Source organism: Electrona antarctica (genome assembly GCF_951216825.1).
Source record: "Electrona antarctica genome assembly, chromosome: 21".
Taxonomy (NCBI): domain Eukaryota; kingdom Metazoa; phylum Chordata; class Actinopteri; order Myctophiformes; family Myctophidae; genus Electrona; species Electrona antarctica.
Window position 1 is genome coordinate 5,812,815 of NC_136802.1, and position 16,995 is coordinate 5,829,809.

Genomic DNA, 16,995 nt, shown 5'->3' on the forward strand with positions numbered 1-16,995 from the left:
TTTAACTGTCACACTTTGCCCTATAGTGTGGGTAGTGTTTGCCGAAAATATAAAGCACATGTAGGAAGAACAGCCAAAAGTTGGAGAAAACTGTCAGACAGAGACCTTGGATGCAGAGAAGTCGGTTCTTTATTCACAGACCATCAAAACTGAACGAAGGTATTTACATAGCAACTGGGCAGGTTGGCCCTAGGTCCACACACCTCTGCAGTCCTGCATTGACTGACTGGCAGTGGGAAGTCTCCCTACTTATATAGGCTAAGCCCCTCCCACGGACCATACCAACCCTAAATTGATTCCACAATTTCCCCAGTTACTCAATGTCCAGAGACATCACATTTCATAGACACACATTTAAAGTGTTACATAATATTCCACACATTATATACACAACGATAAACTCTAAACAAACCCTCATACTGTTGGTATGTTCCCCACACCCCACAGCTGATAGTTGCTCCCTGCAATGGAGTCAACCAATTATCAATCAACTTGAATCAAGCATCAAATAATATATATAAAGTTCACTTCAGTGTCAGTGGCACAGTGAAATGCCATTCTAACCGCGATACATAACTAATTTGCATACGATTGACGTTCGGAGGATCCCCCTGGTAACGCTATGAACTGTGGGTAATTTCTTTGCCAAAATCAGCCAAAGTCAGCATCGATGCTGACTTTGGCAAAGGGCACATAAAGGGGCGGGGCTGAGCCCTCACTGATATACCGATTTCAAATGGGACATCCCTCAAGCCCTCGCAGACTTCACATGAACGCACAGCTAAGTCAGTGAGGGCTCATTGAGTCAGCAAGGGAGTGGATTGGGATTTGGCCTTACTTATATACAAACATTTGAAAAAGTAATCAACCAATCACAATAGACAGAGTCCGATTAGAAAAGAGGTACAGCTTGTGATGATCATCAATTTGCTGACATCATTAAAAGGCACAAGGATCCCAAATAACTTTTACATCATTTAAAGTGTACACACGCACGCACACACACACACACACACAGTCAACACACATTCATGTCAAGGACCCCCAGAATTATATGTAACTGGCTGCCGACCCTCATCTGAAAATATGTTGTTCCAGGGACCACCCCCCAGAAGCAAAGATTTGAGTTAAAAACGTTCGCTCTGAAAGTATATGTTATGTTCAAACATTTGCGCCAAAAATAGCAGACCTACAAGCTTGTATCACTGCAACTCTGTGCCGCACTATGAGCTTGTAGATCTGCTATTTTTCAATAGCTAAAGTATAACAAATAATGCTTAAAACAGCAAAAAGGGGTTCCCGTCCAGAATGTGTTTAAGACTCAATGTCTGACTGTCCATCATCATCTTCGTCATGAACATCCTCATCATCATAAACATCATCATAATCATATTCATCATCATCATCATCATGTCTCCACAGTTACACTGATCTTCCCTGGTAATATCTTCAGAGGGACAGTATGATAATTGACCACGAATGGAAAGAGTGGTTCGGTGAAGGTGTGTGTGAAGGTGTGTATGTGTGTGTCAGTATCAGGATCATAGAATGACAGCTTTCCTTCATCCCAGTCCAGCTGGACTCTGATCCTCTGAGGTTTCTGCTTCAATGAGAGAACAGTGTATGACGGCAGTGCCATGTATACGCCACCACATAAATATATTTTCCATTCTGGACCTTCTTCGCTTCCCTTTCTCTGGTAAGACTCTGCTAACACACCCACGTGCCAGTGTGTATTGTCTCCGACCTCAACATCCCAGCTGTGAGTCCCTGAGTTAAAGCCCTCAGAACCCAGGACCCTGGACAAGGAGTCAAACCTCTCTGGGTTGTCCGGAACATCCCGACATTCCTGTCTCACGCTGGTCAGATCATCCGACAGGGTGAGGATTCTACTGGCCGTGTTGGGGTCCAGAATGACGGGAGTGTAGGAGACGATGTCCTTCATCTTGTCCCAGACTCTGAAGGCCAGGTTGCCCAGGTGTTTGACCTCGTCTATCAGTGCTCCCGAGACCGGCTGTGGGTCCGGCGGTGTGAGCTGGACTCTGTCCATGGTGGTCTTGTAGTTCCGCAGGAATGAGACGTGTTCGGCTCTCAGCTCCTTCTCTATGGCTTCGATGTTGTTTGAAAGGGTTAATATGTCTCTGTTCAGAGTCTTCTGACTCTTCTGCTGCTCTTCCTCCCTCAGTGCAGCAACGCTGGCCTCCTCTTCCTCTCGTAGAAACCGATGAAGCTTCTCAAACTGTTCCTTAATCTTCCTCTCTGTGTGTCGGGCCTGGACCTTGATATGTTTTGCTGTTTGGTCACAGTTTGTTTTAACCTCATTAAACATCTTCAGTTTCTCCTGTAAAGTCTTCAGTAATTTCTGGACTTCCTCCTTGTGCTCCAGAGCAGCTTCATCGATGGGTCTGAAACTGTGGTCGGTGTGTTTTTTAGAATCACGACACACGACACACACTGGCTGTTGACATCGCAGACAGAACAGTTTGAGTGTCTCAGCGTGCAGACTGCAGAGATCCTCAGACCCTGATGAAGGAGTTCTCTTACGTTTCGAAGCTCTCTGTCTCTCCTGTGTGAAGGCCTCACACAGGTTCCTCAGAGCCAGGTTACGGGGTGGATTCTCCGTTGGATGTATTTCCTTACAAACTGGACATTCCTTTAAAATATTCTCTCTCCACCATCTCTGCAGACAGTCAGTACAGAAGCTGTGGCTACACGACAGTATAACAGGATTCTTAAAGATGTCACAACACACAGGACAGGAATAATCCTGTTCTGGAAGAGACGACGTGGAAGCCATTTAGTCTCTGAGTGAAGCTACAAACACTCAATACAGGAAGTCAGTCAACCCTCTACAATGTTCCCCAAAGTTTACTCTCACTCACTGTGGTTGTTGTTAAAAGGAGAAAAGAATAGAGTCCACACTTGTTGACGGAAAGACAGTCTGTCCTCTCTCACTGGAAGTTGCGTTTGATCTGAAGCCGGTGAACCATATTGTGTGTGTGTGTGTGTGTGTGTGTGTGTGCGCGAGAGAGAGAGAGAGAGCTGCAGTGTGGGGAGTACGGTTTCGGTTTCCTGTAATTCCTGTCAGTGAGTCAGAGCCTTGATGACACAATAAAATGGTTGCACAATCATCTCTCCACCCACTGAGGGCAGCAACGCTGCGCTGCTGTGGGAATGAGTATTTAATGAACTGATGAGAACCACAGCGAAACAGGGCAAAGGAAAACGCTAGCCCTCCCCCCCGACTGACTGTCGCAAACGATACAGAGACACCTCCCTGACAATAACGCTGAGACAGCTTGTTTATTTTTGGACCACAATGCTTATAGTAGACGATATTAAGATCACCCCATGTTATTCTCCAGAGAGAAATTAATTCCGTGAACCAGGGGAATTGAGGGGATGAGCGAGTGACGTCAGGACTTCGGCGCTCTATAGGTTACAAATTCAAAGGGGACTGGTAATGCCTTATACAGCACTGAGTGATTACATCAGTTTTTACTTTTTAGACCACTATGTAGTGGTCAAAACATGGTGTAGCCAGGAGAAATTTAAACCCTTCACAAATAATAACTTTCAAATATTTTCTAAATGTATGCTGCAGTTATTTTACTCTCAGTAAATTGTTCAGTTTGAATCAGGAACCCCATGCCCATGCCTAACCTGACTCCGCCAGATGGGGCAGCAGAGAGTACACTCTGCTGCCCCATCTGGCGGAGTCAGGTTAGCCTAGCCTGGTTAATAAACCAGACCGAATCAGCCGTTGGCAAAAAAAAGTTGCCTACCAGCGGATTTCGGTCTGGCGAGGCTCAGTAGCACGCCTCTTTCCTACAATCGAGAACAGGTCGGACCAATCGGGACACGGTATGCAATATAGGCGGGCTTTGGTACAGTGACGTTCAATGCTTGAGACCTTTGACTGACAGTAGCTCTGACCAATTGCGTCGAAGAGAAAATGTTCCCCGGGAAATGAAATCCAAGTGGAGCCAGCCCAGACTGATATACCGCGACAGTGTTGTGTGATATTAGTCTGGCTTATTAGCCAGGCTAAGGTTAGCCCACGCCTCCCTCTCTGTTGATTCCCTATCCATGTCATCATCAATGGCAGACCACCTGGGGTAGTTTAGCCCACGCCTCCCTCTCTGTTGATTCCCTATCCATGTCATCATCAATGGCAGACCACCTGGGGTAGTTTTATCCATGTCATCATCAATGGCAGACCACCTGGGGTAGTTTTATCCATGTCATCATCAATGGCAGACCACCTGGGGTAGTTTATCCATGTCATCATCAATGGCAGACCACCTGGGGTAGTTTATCCATGTCATCATCAATGGCAGACCACCTGGGGTAGTTTTGACCCCAGACCACCTGGGGTAGTTTATCCATGTCATCATCAATGGCAGACCACCTGGGGTAGTTTTGACCCCAGACCACCTGGGTAGTTTTATCCATGTCATCATCAATGGCAGACCACCTGGGGTAGTTTTATCCATGTCATCATCAATGGCAGACCACCTGGGGTAGTTTAATATCCATGTCATCATCAATGGCAGACCATCTGGGGTAGTTTTACCTGGGGTAGTTCTATCCATGTCATCATCAATGGCAGACCACCTGGGGTAGTTTCAGACCACCTGGGGTAGTTTTGCATTTTTGAATGTATACAGTATGCCTTTCTTTCAAAAACACACAAATACCAAAGCAGCCTTAATATTGTTCTCTCTAAAACCTGATGCCTACATATTTCATATTCTCATAGACAACATTTACAGTATAAATGGTTTGGTTTATTTCGATCTTATGCCGTTGGAACATTACAAGAAGAATCATGTTTTAAACTCATTTGACATGATCGAAAAGCTATAGGTGGAAGCTGATAGCTTTATGCCTATCCTTATTACATTGTTCAGTTGTAACTAAGAGACAATTGAATTGAATCTAATCCCGTTATTTTCTTAGTACAACATTTGCATGAAAGCTCCCTTTTGAGGGCTTTATTGATTTTCATACAACTTTCCTTATTTGCAGTTTTTGTCAAATATGTCCCCTGACTTTAAGAACTGCACCAGCTGAACCAGAGAACCCTCTACCACTTTGACGCCTTTTTTGTTTTCGACCCAAGCAGCACCGCTCCCTATGGGCTTTCCGTTGTTGTCCACACAGCAGTAGGCGCTCCACAGGTAATCAGGGACATTGACTCTGTTTGCGTTGATCCAGTTGTTCGCAGACGGAATGGCTCCGACCACAGCGTAGGCCTTGGAGCACCTATTCTGGAAGAGGGTATGGAGCTTCACCTCGTGAACCCGCCACACTCCCGAATTCATTGCGCCTACCTGAGGAACTGCGTTGGTCAGGGTGAAGGTGGCAATAGCACTCTCACCTGGACAGCAGAGAGACCGAGTAATTTAGATTAGATTAAATTAAATGAACTGGTTAACTATCAGAATGGTAAGTCTACTATACTGTACTTAACCCATTTTGACCTGAGATCAGATTCTAAAAATGTCTTCTACATCCTGCTTTCTGAAAAAGCTATGTTTCTATGTCAGTGGTTCTTCGATTTTTCAAAAATAGCAGACTTACAAGCCGAGTGGCGCGCTATGAGCTTGTAGATCTGCTATTTTTCAATAGCTAAAACATAACATAAGGGGTTCCCACCCAAAATGCATTAAGTACAATTTTGAGGTATACCTTTACTTTACTTGAGGATAAACAACTTTCATTATTTCTACTAACAATCAATGATACTGAAACAAAGTCGAAAGATATCTGAATGAATATAAATATTTGAACAAAATTTACATCATGTTAGGGTGGGTGAGGGAGGGAGTGGGTGAGGAAGGGAGTTATTAAGAAAAAGAAGTCAGAAATAGTTAATACCTATATTGTGCGAATAGGGATTGAGGTGTCCACGATGGATCTCACGATGCAGGTTGTCATAATCTTCATCGAGAGCCTGATTCTTCCCAAGCAAAGCCTTATTCTTATCTGGGCACTGGCTCTCATACATCATCTCTGGTGACCATTTACTGGACACCAGCTACAGGGCACATGAACAGGGGACATGTTAAACACACTCATCTGACTGTGAGCCTCCAAAGAGACAAACAGATCATTATTTAATTGCCTGTTTGTCGAATAACTGGGCTGTGGCAACCCATACTTAAAGGACAACTTTAGTTTTTTTCAACCAAGGTTCAGGTTGTTCTTAAGGAAAGTGAGAGATGAGTGTTATTATTATTATCATTTGCTGCTTTCTTTCGTTTTAGTGATTTTAGCTATTTTTGACAGGGGGCGGGGGCATTTGAACATGGGGCTAAATATGTTTTTCTTTTTACAAAATTGTATAGCGATTTTTTTTAAATGATTTACTATAGTCCTACTAGACCCCAGGAAATTACATCTGGCCACAAAAATCACAGGATCTACTGAATATGACAAACTTCCCCCAGTAGGCTACCTTCACATTCGTTAGATGATCCTGTGATCTTTTGTGGCCAGATGTAATTTCTTGGGGTCTATTAGGACTATAGTAAATAATAATAAAGGAAATCGCCATAATAATTTGTAAAAAAAAAATACATACTTTAATAGCCCCATGTTCGAATGCCCCCACCCCCTGTCAAAAACAGCTAAAATCCCTAAAACGAAAGAAAGCAGCAAAAAAAAAATAAAAAAAAATGAATGAACACAATCTTTTACTTTCTCTAATAACAACCTAAAACATGAACCTTGGTTGAAAAAAAACTAAAGTTGTCCTTTAAACAGTCAAATTGCTACAATATGCACTGATGGGTATTTTCTTACATTATGATTTATTGTTTCATATTACTATGTTACTATGTTAAAAAAGACCTTGTAAATCTTCTTGTATCTGGTGAACAGGACTGCCCTGTCACACAGTGATGTCATATCAATATTTGCGTGTGTATTAATTCCACTATCAGCTGTCGCCCACTCCAGATTGTCATTGTCATTATACCAAAAGGGAAATAAGATTAAATGGAAAACAACACGACAACAACCTTGCTCTTAAAGATGAGGGGTGCAGCCACTCTCACCCTATGAGATAAATGGACAACAACAGAATCCTAATCACGGAACGTGATTAAAGTCGGAAACAGGATTCAGACCATCGGACGCCCATGACAGCCTGATGACATCTTACACTGATGGGACCTTTCAACCTATTGAAATGTGACAGCTGAATCCTAATCAATGACATGTTTTTCAGTATATATGTTTGTGCAAAATGATATGATGACATTCAGAGCACTTAGGAGAATTCTCTCTCCTCTATCCTTTACCGTTGTACACGCTCTGAATCTGAAGAAAGAAACTAAAGAAATCTGAGAAATACTTTAAGAACTTGTGTCTTGTGTCAAAAAATCCTTTCAGGTTTTTTTACATTACTCTAAGTTCATCTTTTGGGTTTTGATACTTGGTGTTCTCACTTTTCCAGTGAAGTCTTATAAGGTCGAGGTATTTGCTCTCTTGGCTATTTCCATAGCACGCAAACAAACACATACGCACGCAACACAACCACACAAGTACAGTACCAACCTGAGGCTCCACAAACCATGTTGTTGGCCTACCCTGTCCATTGCCAGGCTTGAAGATGTATGCCGAGTAGACAGGGATGCGGTGCTGGGTATCATACAGGGTAGCAAAGTGATATCTGGTGGTTTGAGATATGTTGGACTGGTTATGATACAAGACTGATATAATACAGCTCTTCAACCCACTAATTGACACTGGGTGAAAAAATGTGTTGCAAAATCACGGGATAAAAACGTATGCAAAAAAAAGAAAGAAAAGCAGGTGCTCTGGAAACTGCCCTTCGGCTTTGAAAATAACTTAACTCATAAACCAACTAAATGGAAAAAGCGGCACTCCAAAATAAAAGATGCAAGACAGGCTCAGATGCAATTTCTCATATTTTATTGAGAGCGCTGACGCGTTTCCGGCAAGAGACTTCTTCAGAGCAGATTATATCTGTGAAATTTGGAACATTTGTCCGAATTCAATTCACAGTGAGGATTGTATTACTGTATGCCCGTATTAAAGTCAAAACAAGTCATATCAATACGAGATAAAATACGCCACAGACTAATTTGGCCCTGGCTGCACTGTAGTTGGCTACTACAGTTCAGATTGTGAGATGTTAAAACCTAAAGTGTGGTACTGTTATAATCACCTGTTTTTGTAACGCTGGCAGATATGAGTACCGGCAACCCCCAACGCTGGCACTTGGTCTTTATAGAAGTACTCCGAACATTCCTGTCAGCATAATAAGTAAAACATAACATAGAACATTATATCAAATGTTATATATTTGATATGATGTTTTAAATACACTGTACATATATACTCTCTCTTCTGACAGCAGCCTCTAACCTTGAAGTTGGGCCCAACCTCTGCTTGCACCATAGAGAGGATGCAGAGGAGAGTGAAGACGGGCGGTGAGGTCAGCATCCTTGTTGAACACTCTTTCTAGCTTGAATTGTTCTGTGTTCAATAGAAGAGGAGAGAATGAAGCAGGTACAACCATAGGTACAGTAAGTAGGCCTATATTCAGAGAGAGAGAGTGTGTGTGTGTGTGTGTGTGTGTGTGTGTGTGTGTGTGTGTGTGTGTGTGCGAGGGAGAGAGAGACACAGAGAGACACAGAGAGAGAGACAGAGAGACAGAGACAGAGACAGAGACAGAGAGAGACAGAGAGTATACTCACCCGCAGTTCCTCCAGATTTCACCACACAACCATATACCCGCATTTTATACACCTCTTTAGCGCAAGAACGGGCAGATAATAAGCACCCTGTATGTTTGCATACAGATAATAAGCACCCTGTATGTTTGCATACAGATAATAAGCACCCTGTATGTTTGCATACAAATTGATAAACATCATATAAGTGGTTATTAGGCAACAAGGTTTGTACACTCAGCCTCTAATCAGCAGATTACTTATGGATAAGACACAGGTGTTGGAAACTTAAAGGTTAAAAAGGTTAAGGTTGGTTAAGGTTATAGTGTTCCGAGACAAGAAATTATGAGAAGTCTGAAAACCCACCTCTTCAGACTCCACCATGGCCCGTAGCACTTGCCCTAGCCTAGCCCCTTAGATAGCACATTATGTAGACTTAGATAGTATTTTAAACAGACTTATAGCTTGTTACGTAGACAGCTCTAGAATTGCATTTTATGTAGTCATAGCACTTTATAGTACACATGTATAATATATTATATAGTATAGTATATAGTTTACATAGATACTCCACTGTTACGTTCTTAGTTTACGCATGATTCATGATAACTACTTTTTTATATATGTGATGTATGCCATGCTTTTGTTATTGCTTAATGTAAGTCGCTCTGGATTAAGAGCGTCTGCTAAATGCCTACATTTTAAATTGTAAGGCACTTTATGCATTGAGGTTATGATGATAAATGTGGTACTTGGTACTTAAGCCTTGTACCTTGGTAAGGAATGCCTCTTCCAGGCTGTGGTCAAATAAGAATCGCCACGTCACTTCTGTCCTCATCAACAACACCATCTTGTTTATTAGCAGTTACATCTGAAAAGGCATCATTTTAATTTCAACTGCCATGTTCATGATATGAACATGGCAGTTGAAAGTGCTTCTACATTTTGGCAGATGATGAAACATATGAACTCATGTCCTTAGCTAATAGGTCAACAATTATGTCATGCCTAGCAATGTACAATATAGGTAACATAACAGCCATTAAGAATATGTGACAGTTTCGGTAACTTGACTGTGGTGCAGACAATGAGGACACACACACACACACACACACACACACACACACACACACACACACACACACACACACACACACACACACACACACACACACACACACACACACACACACACACACACACACACACACACACACACACACACACACACACACACACAAAGCCTATATATGGGGAGGATCTGTGACGTGTAAGCACAAAAAAATCACACCTGTGTGAAGTGAGGGCGCTCTTCGCTCATCTTACAACATCGAGGAGGGAATTTGGTATAGCGTGGAGCAGTTATAAATGTTACTTTGTTCAATGGTTATCCAATCCATGTCTATTCACGAATAGAAACTTATGAAATAAAGTTTAAATATTAATTATTTATGAATGCTATTGATGTTATACCAAGTTACCAACCTTGGATTTACCTTAGTTACCTCACCATCAACAGCCAATAAGAGACCACTATCTTTACCCTGACATACATACCCAACGACTCGATCACATTGCACCAATCACAGTACCTTTTACTCACCCAAGATGTCATCAATAGCCAATAAGGGAACATTCTTTTAAGTAAGTAATGTTTGTTTTTTCCCTAACACAAAGATTGACCTCAAATTTGAGGTCCGGAGGAGGTACTTCCGGCAGTCTTCCGGGTGCTTCAAAACGCCACTGAGCAACTTCATCGAAATGAATAGCTTGGGGGCGGGGCTAGTGCTCCAGTTCGGTCTCTATCCTTTATATACTCTATGGGGGAAATATATCCACTACACCAGTGGTTCCCAAAGTGGGGTCCCGGGGACCCCCAGGGGTCCTTGAGGGAGTTCCAGGGGGTCCCCAGCTAAAATGATAGTTTGGAACCAAATGGACCCTTATGGGTCTGTAACTCTGAGAGTGTAGGGTCCGTTTGGTTCCATTTGTACACTCTCAGAGTTAAATTAACATTGATTTTACAGTATATAATAAATAATGGTCTGAGGGGCTAAGTGGTGGTCCGTGGCTCAATGCCAATAAATAATGGACCTTGATACGAAAAGGGTTGAAAACCACTGTTATATAACCGTCTGTATATATATATATATATTGTGTTACTTTTTGAGTGGTGTAAACCACTCCTACAACTGGCTTTGTTAGTGCAGAAAAAATGAGCATGGTTGCTATGTTCACCCTGTTCACCCGGGTGTGATTTCATTACGTCAGACATGATTTCATTACGTCAGACAGGCTATATTACACCACTCAGTTCACACGGGTGTGATTTTTAGTCTATGGTTACTATTAGGCATGTTGATGATCAGGTCATTACGGGGCATGGCCAAGAGGGGGCACCAGTACACCAGACTAATGACTATAGGACAAGGTAGACAGTATAGTAAACAATATAGAGCTATTTTACCTTTATTTTAACAAAGCAATATCTCCTGTTTTCAATCATCACTATACGAGAGTATAGTTTTCAACTGAAATACAGATTTACTGTAGCATATTTCACTTGTTTTATTTGGCTTACATCACAGAGTACAGTATGTACAGACCAATACTATACTATTCCATGGTTCTACATATTAGACTAATATAATCACAATGGAAATCACTTGATTCTTGGTCTGAACTTTAATAACAATTTGAATGCATAATTATGAACATGAAATCAAGATATAAGTTGACATAAAAAAATAATACAGAATGAACCAGACACCCCCCCCCCAAAAAAAAGAAAAACCAAGAAAAGAAAAAGATGGTTTCACCCAAAATAGAGAATCTGAATCAGAATAAATCAGCCTTAATGATTGTCACATCACAGGTTTACAGAAGTAAACATTCTATATTTATATATTAGTTTTTGTGCATTGTTCCGTCGTATCGTTTAATATGTCGGCGAGGGGGAACAATGGTTACGGTATTTAATCTGTGTCCATGTCCTCTGATTGGTTGTGTCTGCCATACCTTTCAAGAAACTCTTTAACTATAGTGGGACAATTCTGCATGTTCCCAATTCTCACCACTTCCTCCTTCAATTGATCCCATGTGGCTTTACGTTCCGGGTGATCAGAGGTGTATTGGAGGTATGCCTCCAGCACATCATCACGTCTTTCCACTATGTGGAGGATGATTCTGGGAAGAATGCGGGACAGGGGTTGGGCGTACTCGATGAAACTCTGGGTCTGTCCCTTCCGGGCCTCAGTCTCATAGACATAACCCCCGGTGTGCATTGCAACAACATTACAGAACTCATTAAAGACGGGTGAGCCAGATGATCCATAGTAAAAGCATGTATCATAAGATAAATCTGTGCTTTGATTTTTGAGGCGTGCCTCCTCAAAAGGGCCAAAGTATAGCTTGGTAACGAGGTGTTGATAGGCTTTATAGCGGTCAAGTGCAACCGTTTCACTCTCATCACCTGGAATGGTATGGCATGTGTCTGTCTTTTTCACTCCTCCGTCTGGGTGTCCGATAATACAGATTCCCCCCCGGCTCTGAGGTGGGGTTGCAAAGTGTTCTAACAATCCACAAGGTATGTTTTTGGCCGAGTCAAGCTCCAACAACGCCCAATCATAATAAAACCCTGTATCATACATATTGTAATTAAAGACAACAACCTCAGGTTTCACTGGCACTGAATCCACCAGGCTCTCTACATCTTCAAAACAGAAAGAGACAGTGACGTTCTGAGTCAGCTGTTTAGTATGACGATTATAAAAGTCTTTAATCACATGAGCATTTGTAAGGATGAACTTATCAAACAGGAGAAAACCACTCCCTTTAGCCTTCCCCTCTACTCTCACCTGACAAACAGAGTCAGCCCGGACCATTAACTGCCTCTGCATTTTCACTGTATTGCATCTTTCGTCATTCTTTCCATATTCGACACGCAACTCTTGCCTTTTTGCTACAGGTGTTAATTTTCCTTCTCTGCCTTTCATGTGCTTGAATAAACCTTTAAACTGTGAACGTAGGAGATCTAGGATCGCCTTAGAATCTGGAATTGGAAATGGTTTGGCCAGAGTAGGAGAAGTATTTCGTTTTGCTGTTTGCTCTGCCTTGTCAATATTATCTGCCACATGTGTTGATGACGGCTGTGGGGAACTGGTACTGGTACTGGTACTGGTACAGGGAACTGGCTCTGGCCGTCTTTTTAGAGAAGCATATTTTTCATCCCGTATGACCTTGAATGTTTCGCCTCCAAGATTATTAACAAGATTGGTAATTTCGGTGATTCGGTCATTGCTTACGTTTTTCAATGTACCAAACACATCACTTTTGAAGCGTCCATCTCGTTTCAGAGCGAACTCTATGGTTTCTCCTTCAAATGCATACACACTGACGTTCTCAGCTTTGTCTTTAAGATTGATATTGTTCAGAATGTTATACTTTAATAACTTTCTATTCTCACCTCCTTCAGTCTTTACATGAAAGATTACAGGCTTGCGTTGTGGAGAACCGACTACACTCTTCGGGGGTTCAGAGTTTCCCTCAGCATTTATATATAAAATAGTCAGAGGATATTCTTTTCCAATTAACCAGCATGGGAAGTGTGAGCTAATAGCTTTGTTATCTCTCCGAATTACAAGTTCCATGTTTATAACCTTTTTATGTTCTTTGTCTTTAACCTCTTGAAGTTCTTCATCTTTAACCGTTTTGGCATTATGTTCATGTTCAAAGAATGATGATGTCAGTAGTGCATCTAAAATGGTCTGTGGCGTGCTACAGGTTATCATTATCTCTCGCTGTCTGTTCTTTCCAACAATGGAATATGCAAAGGAATGGCTGTCATGATGTCCTTTTTCCTCCTGAGAAAAGAACAAATGAGTTATAGAAAAAAACTGGCAGGGTACAATGCATTATTATTATTATTTTCTTCTTTCAAATTATTTGTCCGGCCCTTTTTTAGTTTTTGGTTTATTGTCATGATTTGTCAAGAGCCGAGTTGGCTTTGTCTGCGGCTTAAAGATGGACGCCCAAAACAGGATGTGAGCCATCCTGTTTTATCGGCCGTTGAAAAACCTTGTTTTCACTAGAAAACGACATTCATTGCGCCGTTTCTTAGATACAGGTCATTGAAAGTGGGCCATAGAGCGCAAGTGGATGCGCTCGCATCTTCAAAATGGTCGCAGCCACTGTCCCACTTTGACTGTTATGCTAGCGAATGGCAGCTAAAGATATAACACAATCGGTGCCGGAATTCCTTCAAAATAGGAGCTCTGGGGTGCCGGAAAGACATGGCCGCTTTTACTCGGAAACCCATGACCCGGAAACAATCCACCAAAATAAAGTTTACTTTACATAGCTAGCTTACATTGCGATCGTTTTAGTTTATACGATATCATATATGATCCAAAAAGCGTTCATATTTTGCGGGAGAGACGGATGAGGAGCAGAAATGAAGCGCCAGTATATCGATCCGTTCAACACCACGGAGAGCGCCCTGGATTAGGAGAGACGAGTCATTCTTTCCGCCGCGCTAACGGCTAAGTCAATGATAAGCTAACAATTGCCTAGAGCGTAGCATACGGTAGCCGAAAGGCGAACTGACAAATTAAAAAAAAGGAACAAATTCAGAATATTCTTATCTCGCCCCGTATCATTGAGGATGCGCTAGGACGTCCTCAGACGTCCTATGTACGGCACTACCAACTGTGCCACCATGCCCCCGTTATTCAGCTTTTTAGTCAGCCTGAATAAAGGGAGGTGGACGGCAGCGCGGTTGCACAACCCGGTCTAGGATCACTAAAGAAGGAAAGGCCAAGCCAACAATCAATTTAAAAAAAGAAATCAGCGATCCGGTTTGATATTAATAATAAATCTTATCAGACGGAACATTACGCCAGAAGCAGTTGCTAGTTGGATTCCTTCTGACGGAACGTTCCGCCACGAGTAGTTAATTTGTTAAAGGACAACTTTAGTTTTTTTCAACCAAGGTTCATGTTTTAGGTTGTTATTTGAGAAAGTAAAAGATGAGTGTTATTTTTTTTCATTTGCTGCTTTCTTTCGTTTTAGGTATTTTAGCTGTTTTTGACAGGGGGCGGGGGCATTCGAGCATGGGTCTAAATATGTATTTTTTTACAACATATTATGGCGATTTCTTTTTGGGGACAGGTATATATTGACGACATGAGTGCCGCCTGTAACTGCAAACTGTTCCTGTTTGCAGACGACTCAGCACTCCTGATATCGGGAGAAGACAAAACGCAGGTGGAGGAGGCACTCAGTTCAGTCCAAAATCAGAACTTGGCTTACTGATAACAAACTTTCATGACATCTTGGTAAAACAGAAACCATTCTTTTTGGGTCTAACCATTCCCTCAGTAGGGTAAATGTAGATTAATTCAAGGTCAGAGTTGTTGACATATTGATTTCTAGCAAAGAAGAGGTTACATATCTGGGCTGTATCCTGGACAATAAACTGACGGGTGAGGGCATGGCAACAAGAGCAATCATAAGAGTAAATCAAAGGACAAGATTCTTGGGGAGAATCTCCTCCTATGTTAACAAGAGAGCTCTCAGGACATTAGCTGGAGCTCTTATTCAGCCCTCGTTTGACTATGCTTGCACCTCCTGGTTCTCTAGCATCTCAATGGCACAAAAAACTAAGCTCCAGACCTCCCAAAACAAACTAATCCGACTTATTTTAGGCCTAGGGCCCATGACCCACCTGTTTGTAACACATTTTGATAACATAGGTTGGCTCCGGGTAGAAGACCCGGAGTCAAGCAATTGAAAATGGGACTGACTTTCAAAATTGTAAATGCAGATCTGCCCTCCTTGCCATCAGTGCCCATTTACTTAAATGATTACCTAAAAAAGGTAAGCAACTCCCACAGCCACAACACTAGAGGGAGTGTGAATAATGATCTGGTACCACCAATCTTTAGAACAAATATGGGTAAATTCACCTTCCACAACACTGCCACTCAGGTGTGGAATGCCTTGCCCCCTTCCCTCAAAACTAGCAAACCACTAGTTTCCTTTAAGAAAGGACTGAAAATGCACCTGTCACTGTCATCCGATCAACAGAAGCCATAACTCTACCCCCCTCCCCTCTCCAATTCATTTCTATTCCAACCCGTACATAGATTTAATGTCTTGTTGAGATATTTAAATTGTTGTTGTTGTTATTGTTGATGTTGTTGTGAATGCATGCATGGGACCCGGATGGAAACAAGACCGCAAGGTCTTTCTTCGGTGATGTCCTTTTGGCCAAATGTGCGTTACTGTACCCTGCACTGTTTTGGGGGGCGGGGCGGGGGTCGCGAGACATGGCCAAAGCATTTCCGGGGGTCCCCGGCCATTAAGGTTGAGAACCCCTGTGTTACACCACTGTAATTACACAATGATAACAACATTAATTGAGATCATACTAACCTTGATACATTGATCCGTTTCTTCTTTCTTAATTCCCGAGGCGTCCATTTTTGGGAGTGACGGCTGCTGACTAGTTGCACGGGTTCTGCCTGTTAAGGTGAGGAAATATGGATTACTTGATTCATTGAAATCCCATTGACACTGCACTACTATACAGTGGTGTAAAGTAACTAAGTACTTTTACTTAAGTACTGTACTTAAGTACAATTTTGAGGTATTTGTACTTTACTTGAGTATTTCCAATTTCCAGTACTTTTACTTCTACTCCACTACATCTCGGAGCCAAAATTTGTACTTTTACTTCACTACAATTACTTGAAAACTTTAGTTACTAATAGTTATTTTGGCGATTTTAATTTTGATTAGAAAACATACATTGACCACTTCAACCCTATACATTTCGGCCATTTGAAAATAGCCGATCTACAAGCTCACAATGCGTCGCGTTTGCGACGCATTGTGAGCTTGTAGATCGGCTATTTTCAATAGATTTTCTATACATTCTACACATCCTTCTTTTGCAGTTTATTATTTTGTTCGAGCACCCGTTGAATTGCCTCATTTGCCTGCAATACCACTTTAGCTCAGTGAAATCTGGTCACTTAGTCAATCTCATGCTGGGAAACCCAGCATAATACAATGAATTTACTTTAATTTACTACCACTGTATGGTTGTTGCTCTGTACCTGCTAGTTCCTCTGAGCGAACACTGGACTCTCCCACTGAAGCACCAGCACTGGTATTGGATCCACCTTTGCATAGGAAACATAGAAGAATATTCTGAAATGTCTTCCATTTTACAATGTCTACTGGGATGTAGACATTAAATGTTGACATCTAATGTCAACATTTA

The 16,995-nt window shown here is 41.9% G+C and overlaps 3 protein-coding genes across 3 annotated transcripts; all 3 read right to left on the minus strand.

The window, feature by feature from the left end:
- Nucleotides 1-1,318: 1,318 nt before the first annotated feature.
- LOC306914563 (E3 ubiquitin-protein ligase TRIM35-like) lies at nucleotides 1,319-2,975 on the minus strand. The gene has a single exon (XM_079491653.1). It carries the CDS (start codon nucleotides 2,795-2,797, stop codon nucleotides 1,409-1,411), a length of 1,389 nt encoding a protein of 462 aa, XP_079347779.1. The 5' UTR covers nucleotides 2,798-2,975; the 3' UTR covers nucleotides 1,319-1,408.
- Nucleotides 2,976-4,928: 1,953 nt separating this feature from the next.
- On the minus strand, nucleotides 4,929-8,511 carry LOC306914569 (endonuclease domain-containing 1 protein-like). The gene is made up of 5 exons (XM_079491665.1): nucleotides 8,401-8,511; nucleotides 8,201-8,283; nucleotides 7,567-7,681; nucleotides 5,884-6,043; nucleotides 4,929-5,383 (listed from the first exon to the last, which is right to left on the minus strand). The coding sequence occupies exons 1-5, from the start codon at nucleotides 8,476-8,478 to the stop codon at nucleotides 5,022-5,024; spliced, it is 798 nt and encodes a 265-aa protein (XP_079347791.1). The 5' UTR covers nucleotides 8,479-8,511; the 3' UTR covers nucleotides 4,929-5,021.
- A 3,126-nt stretch (nucleotides 8,512-11,637) lies between these two features.
- On the minus strand, nucleotides 11,638-12,898 carry LOC306913669 (serine protease FAM111A-like). The gene is made up of 2 exons (XM_079490469.1): nucleotides 12,892-12,898; nucleotides 11,638-12,696 (listed from the first exon to the last, which is right to left on the minus strand). Exon 2 carries the CDS (start codon nucleotides 12,605-12,607, stop codon nucleotides 11,684-11,686), a length of 924 nt encoding a protein of 307 aa, XP_079346595.1. The 5' UTR covers nucleotides 12,608-12,696; nucleotides 12,892-12,898; the 3' UTR covers nucleotides 11,638-11,683.
- Between the last annotated feature and the right edge of the window lie 4,097 nt (nucleotides 12,899-16,995).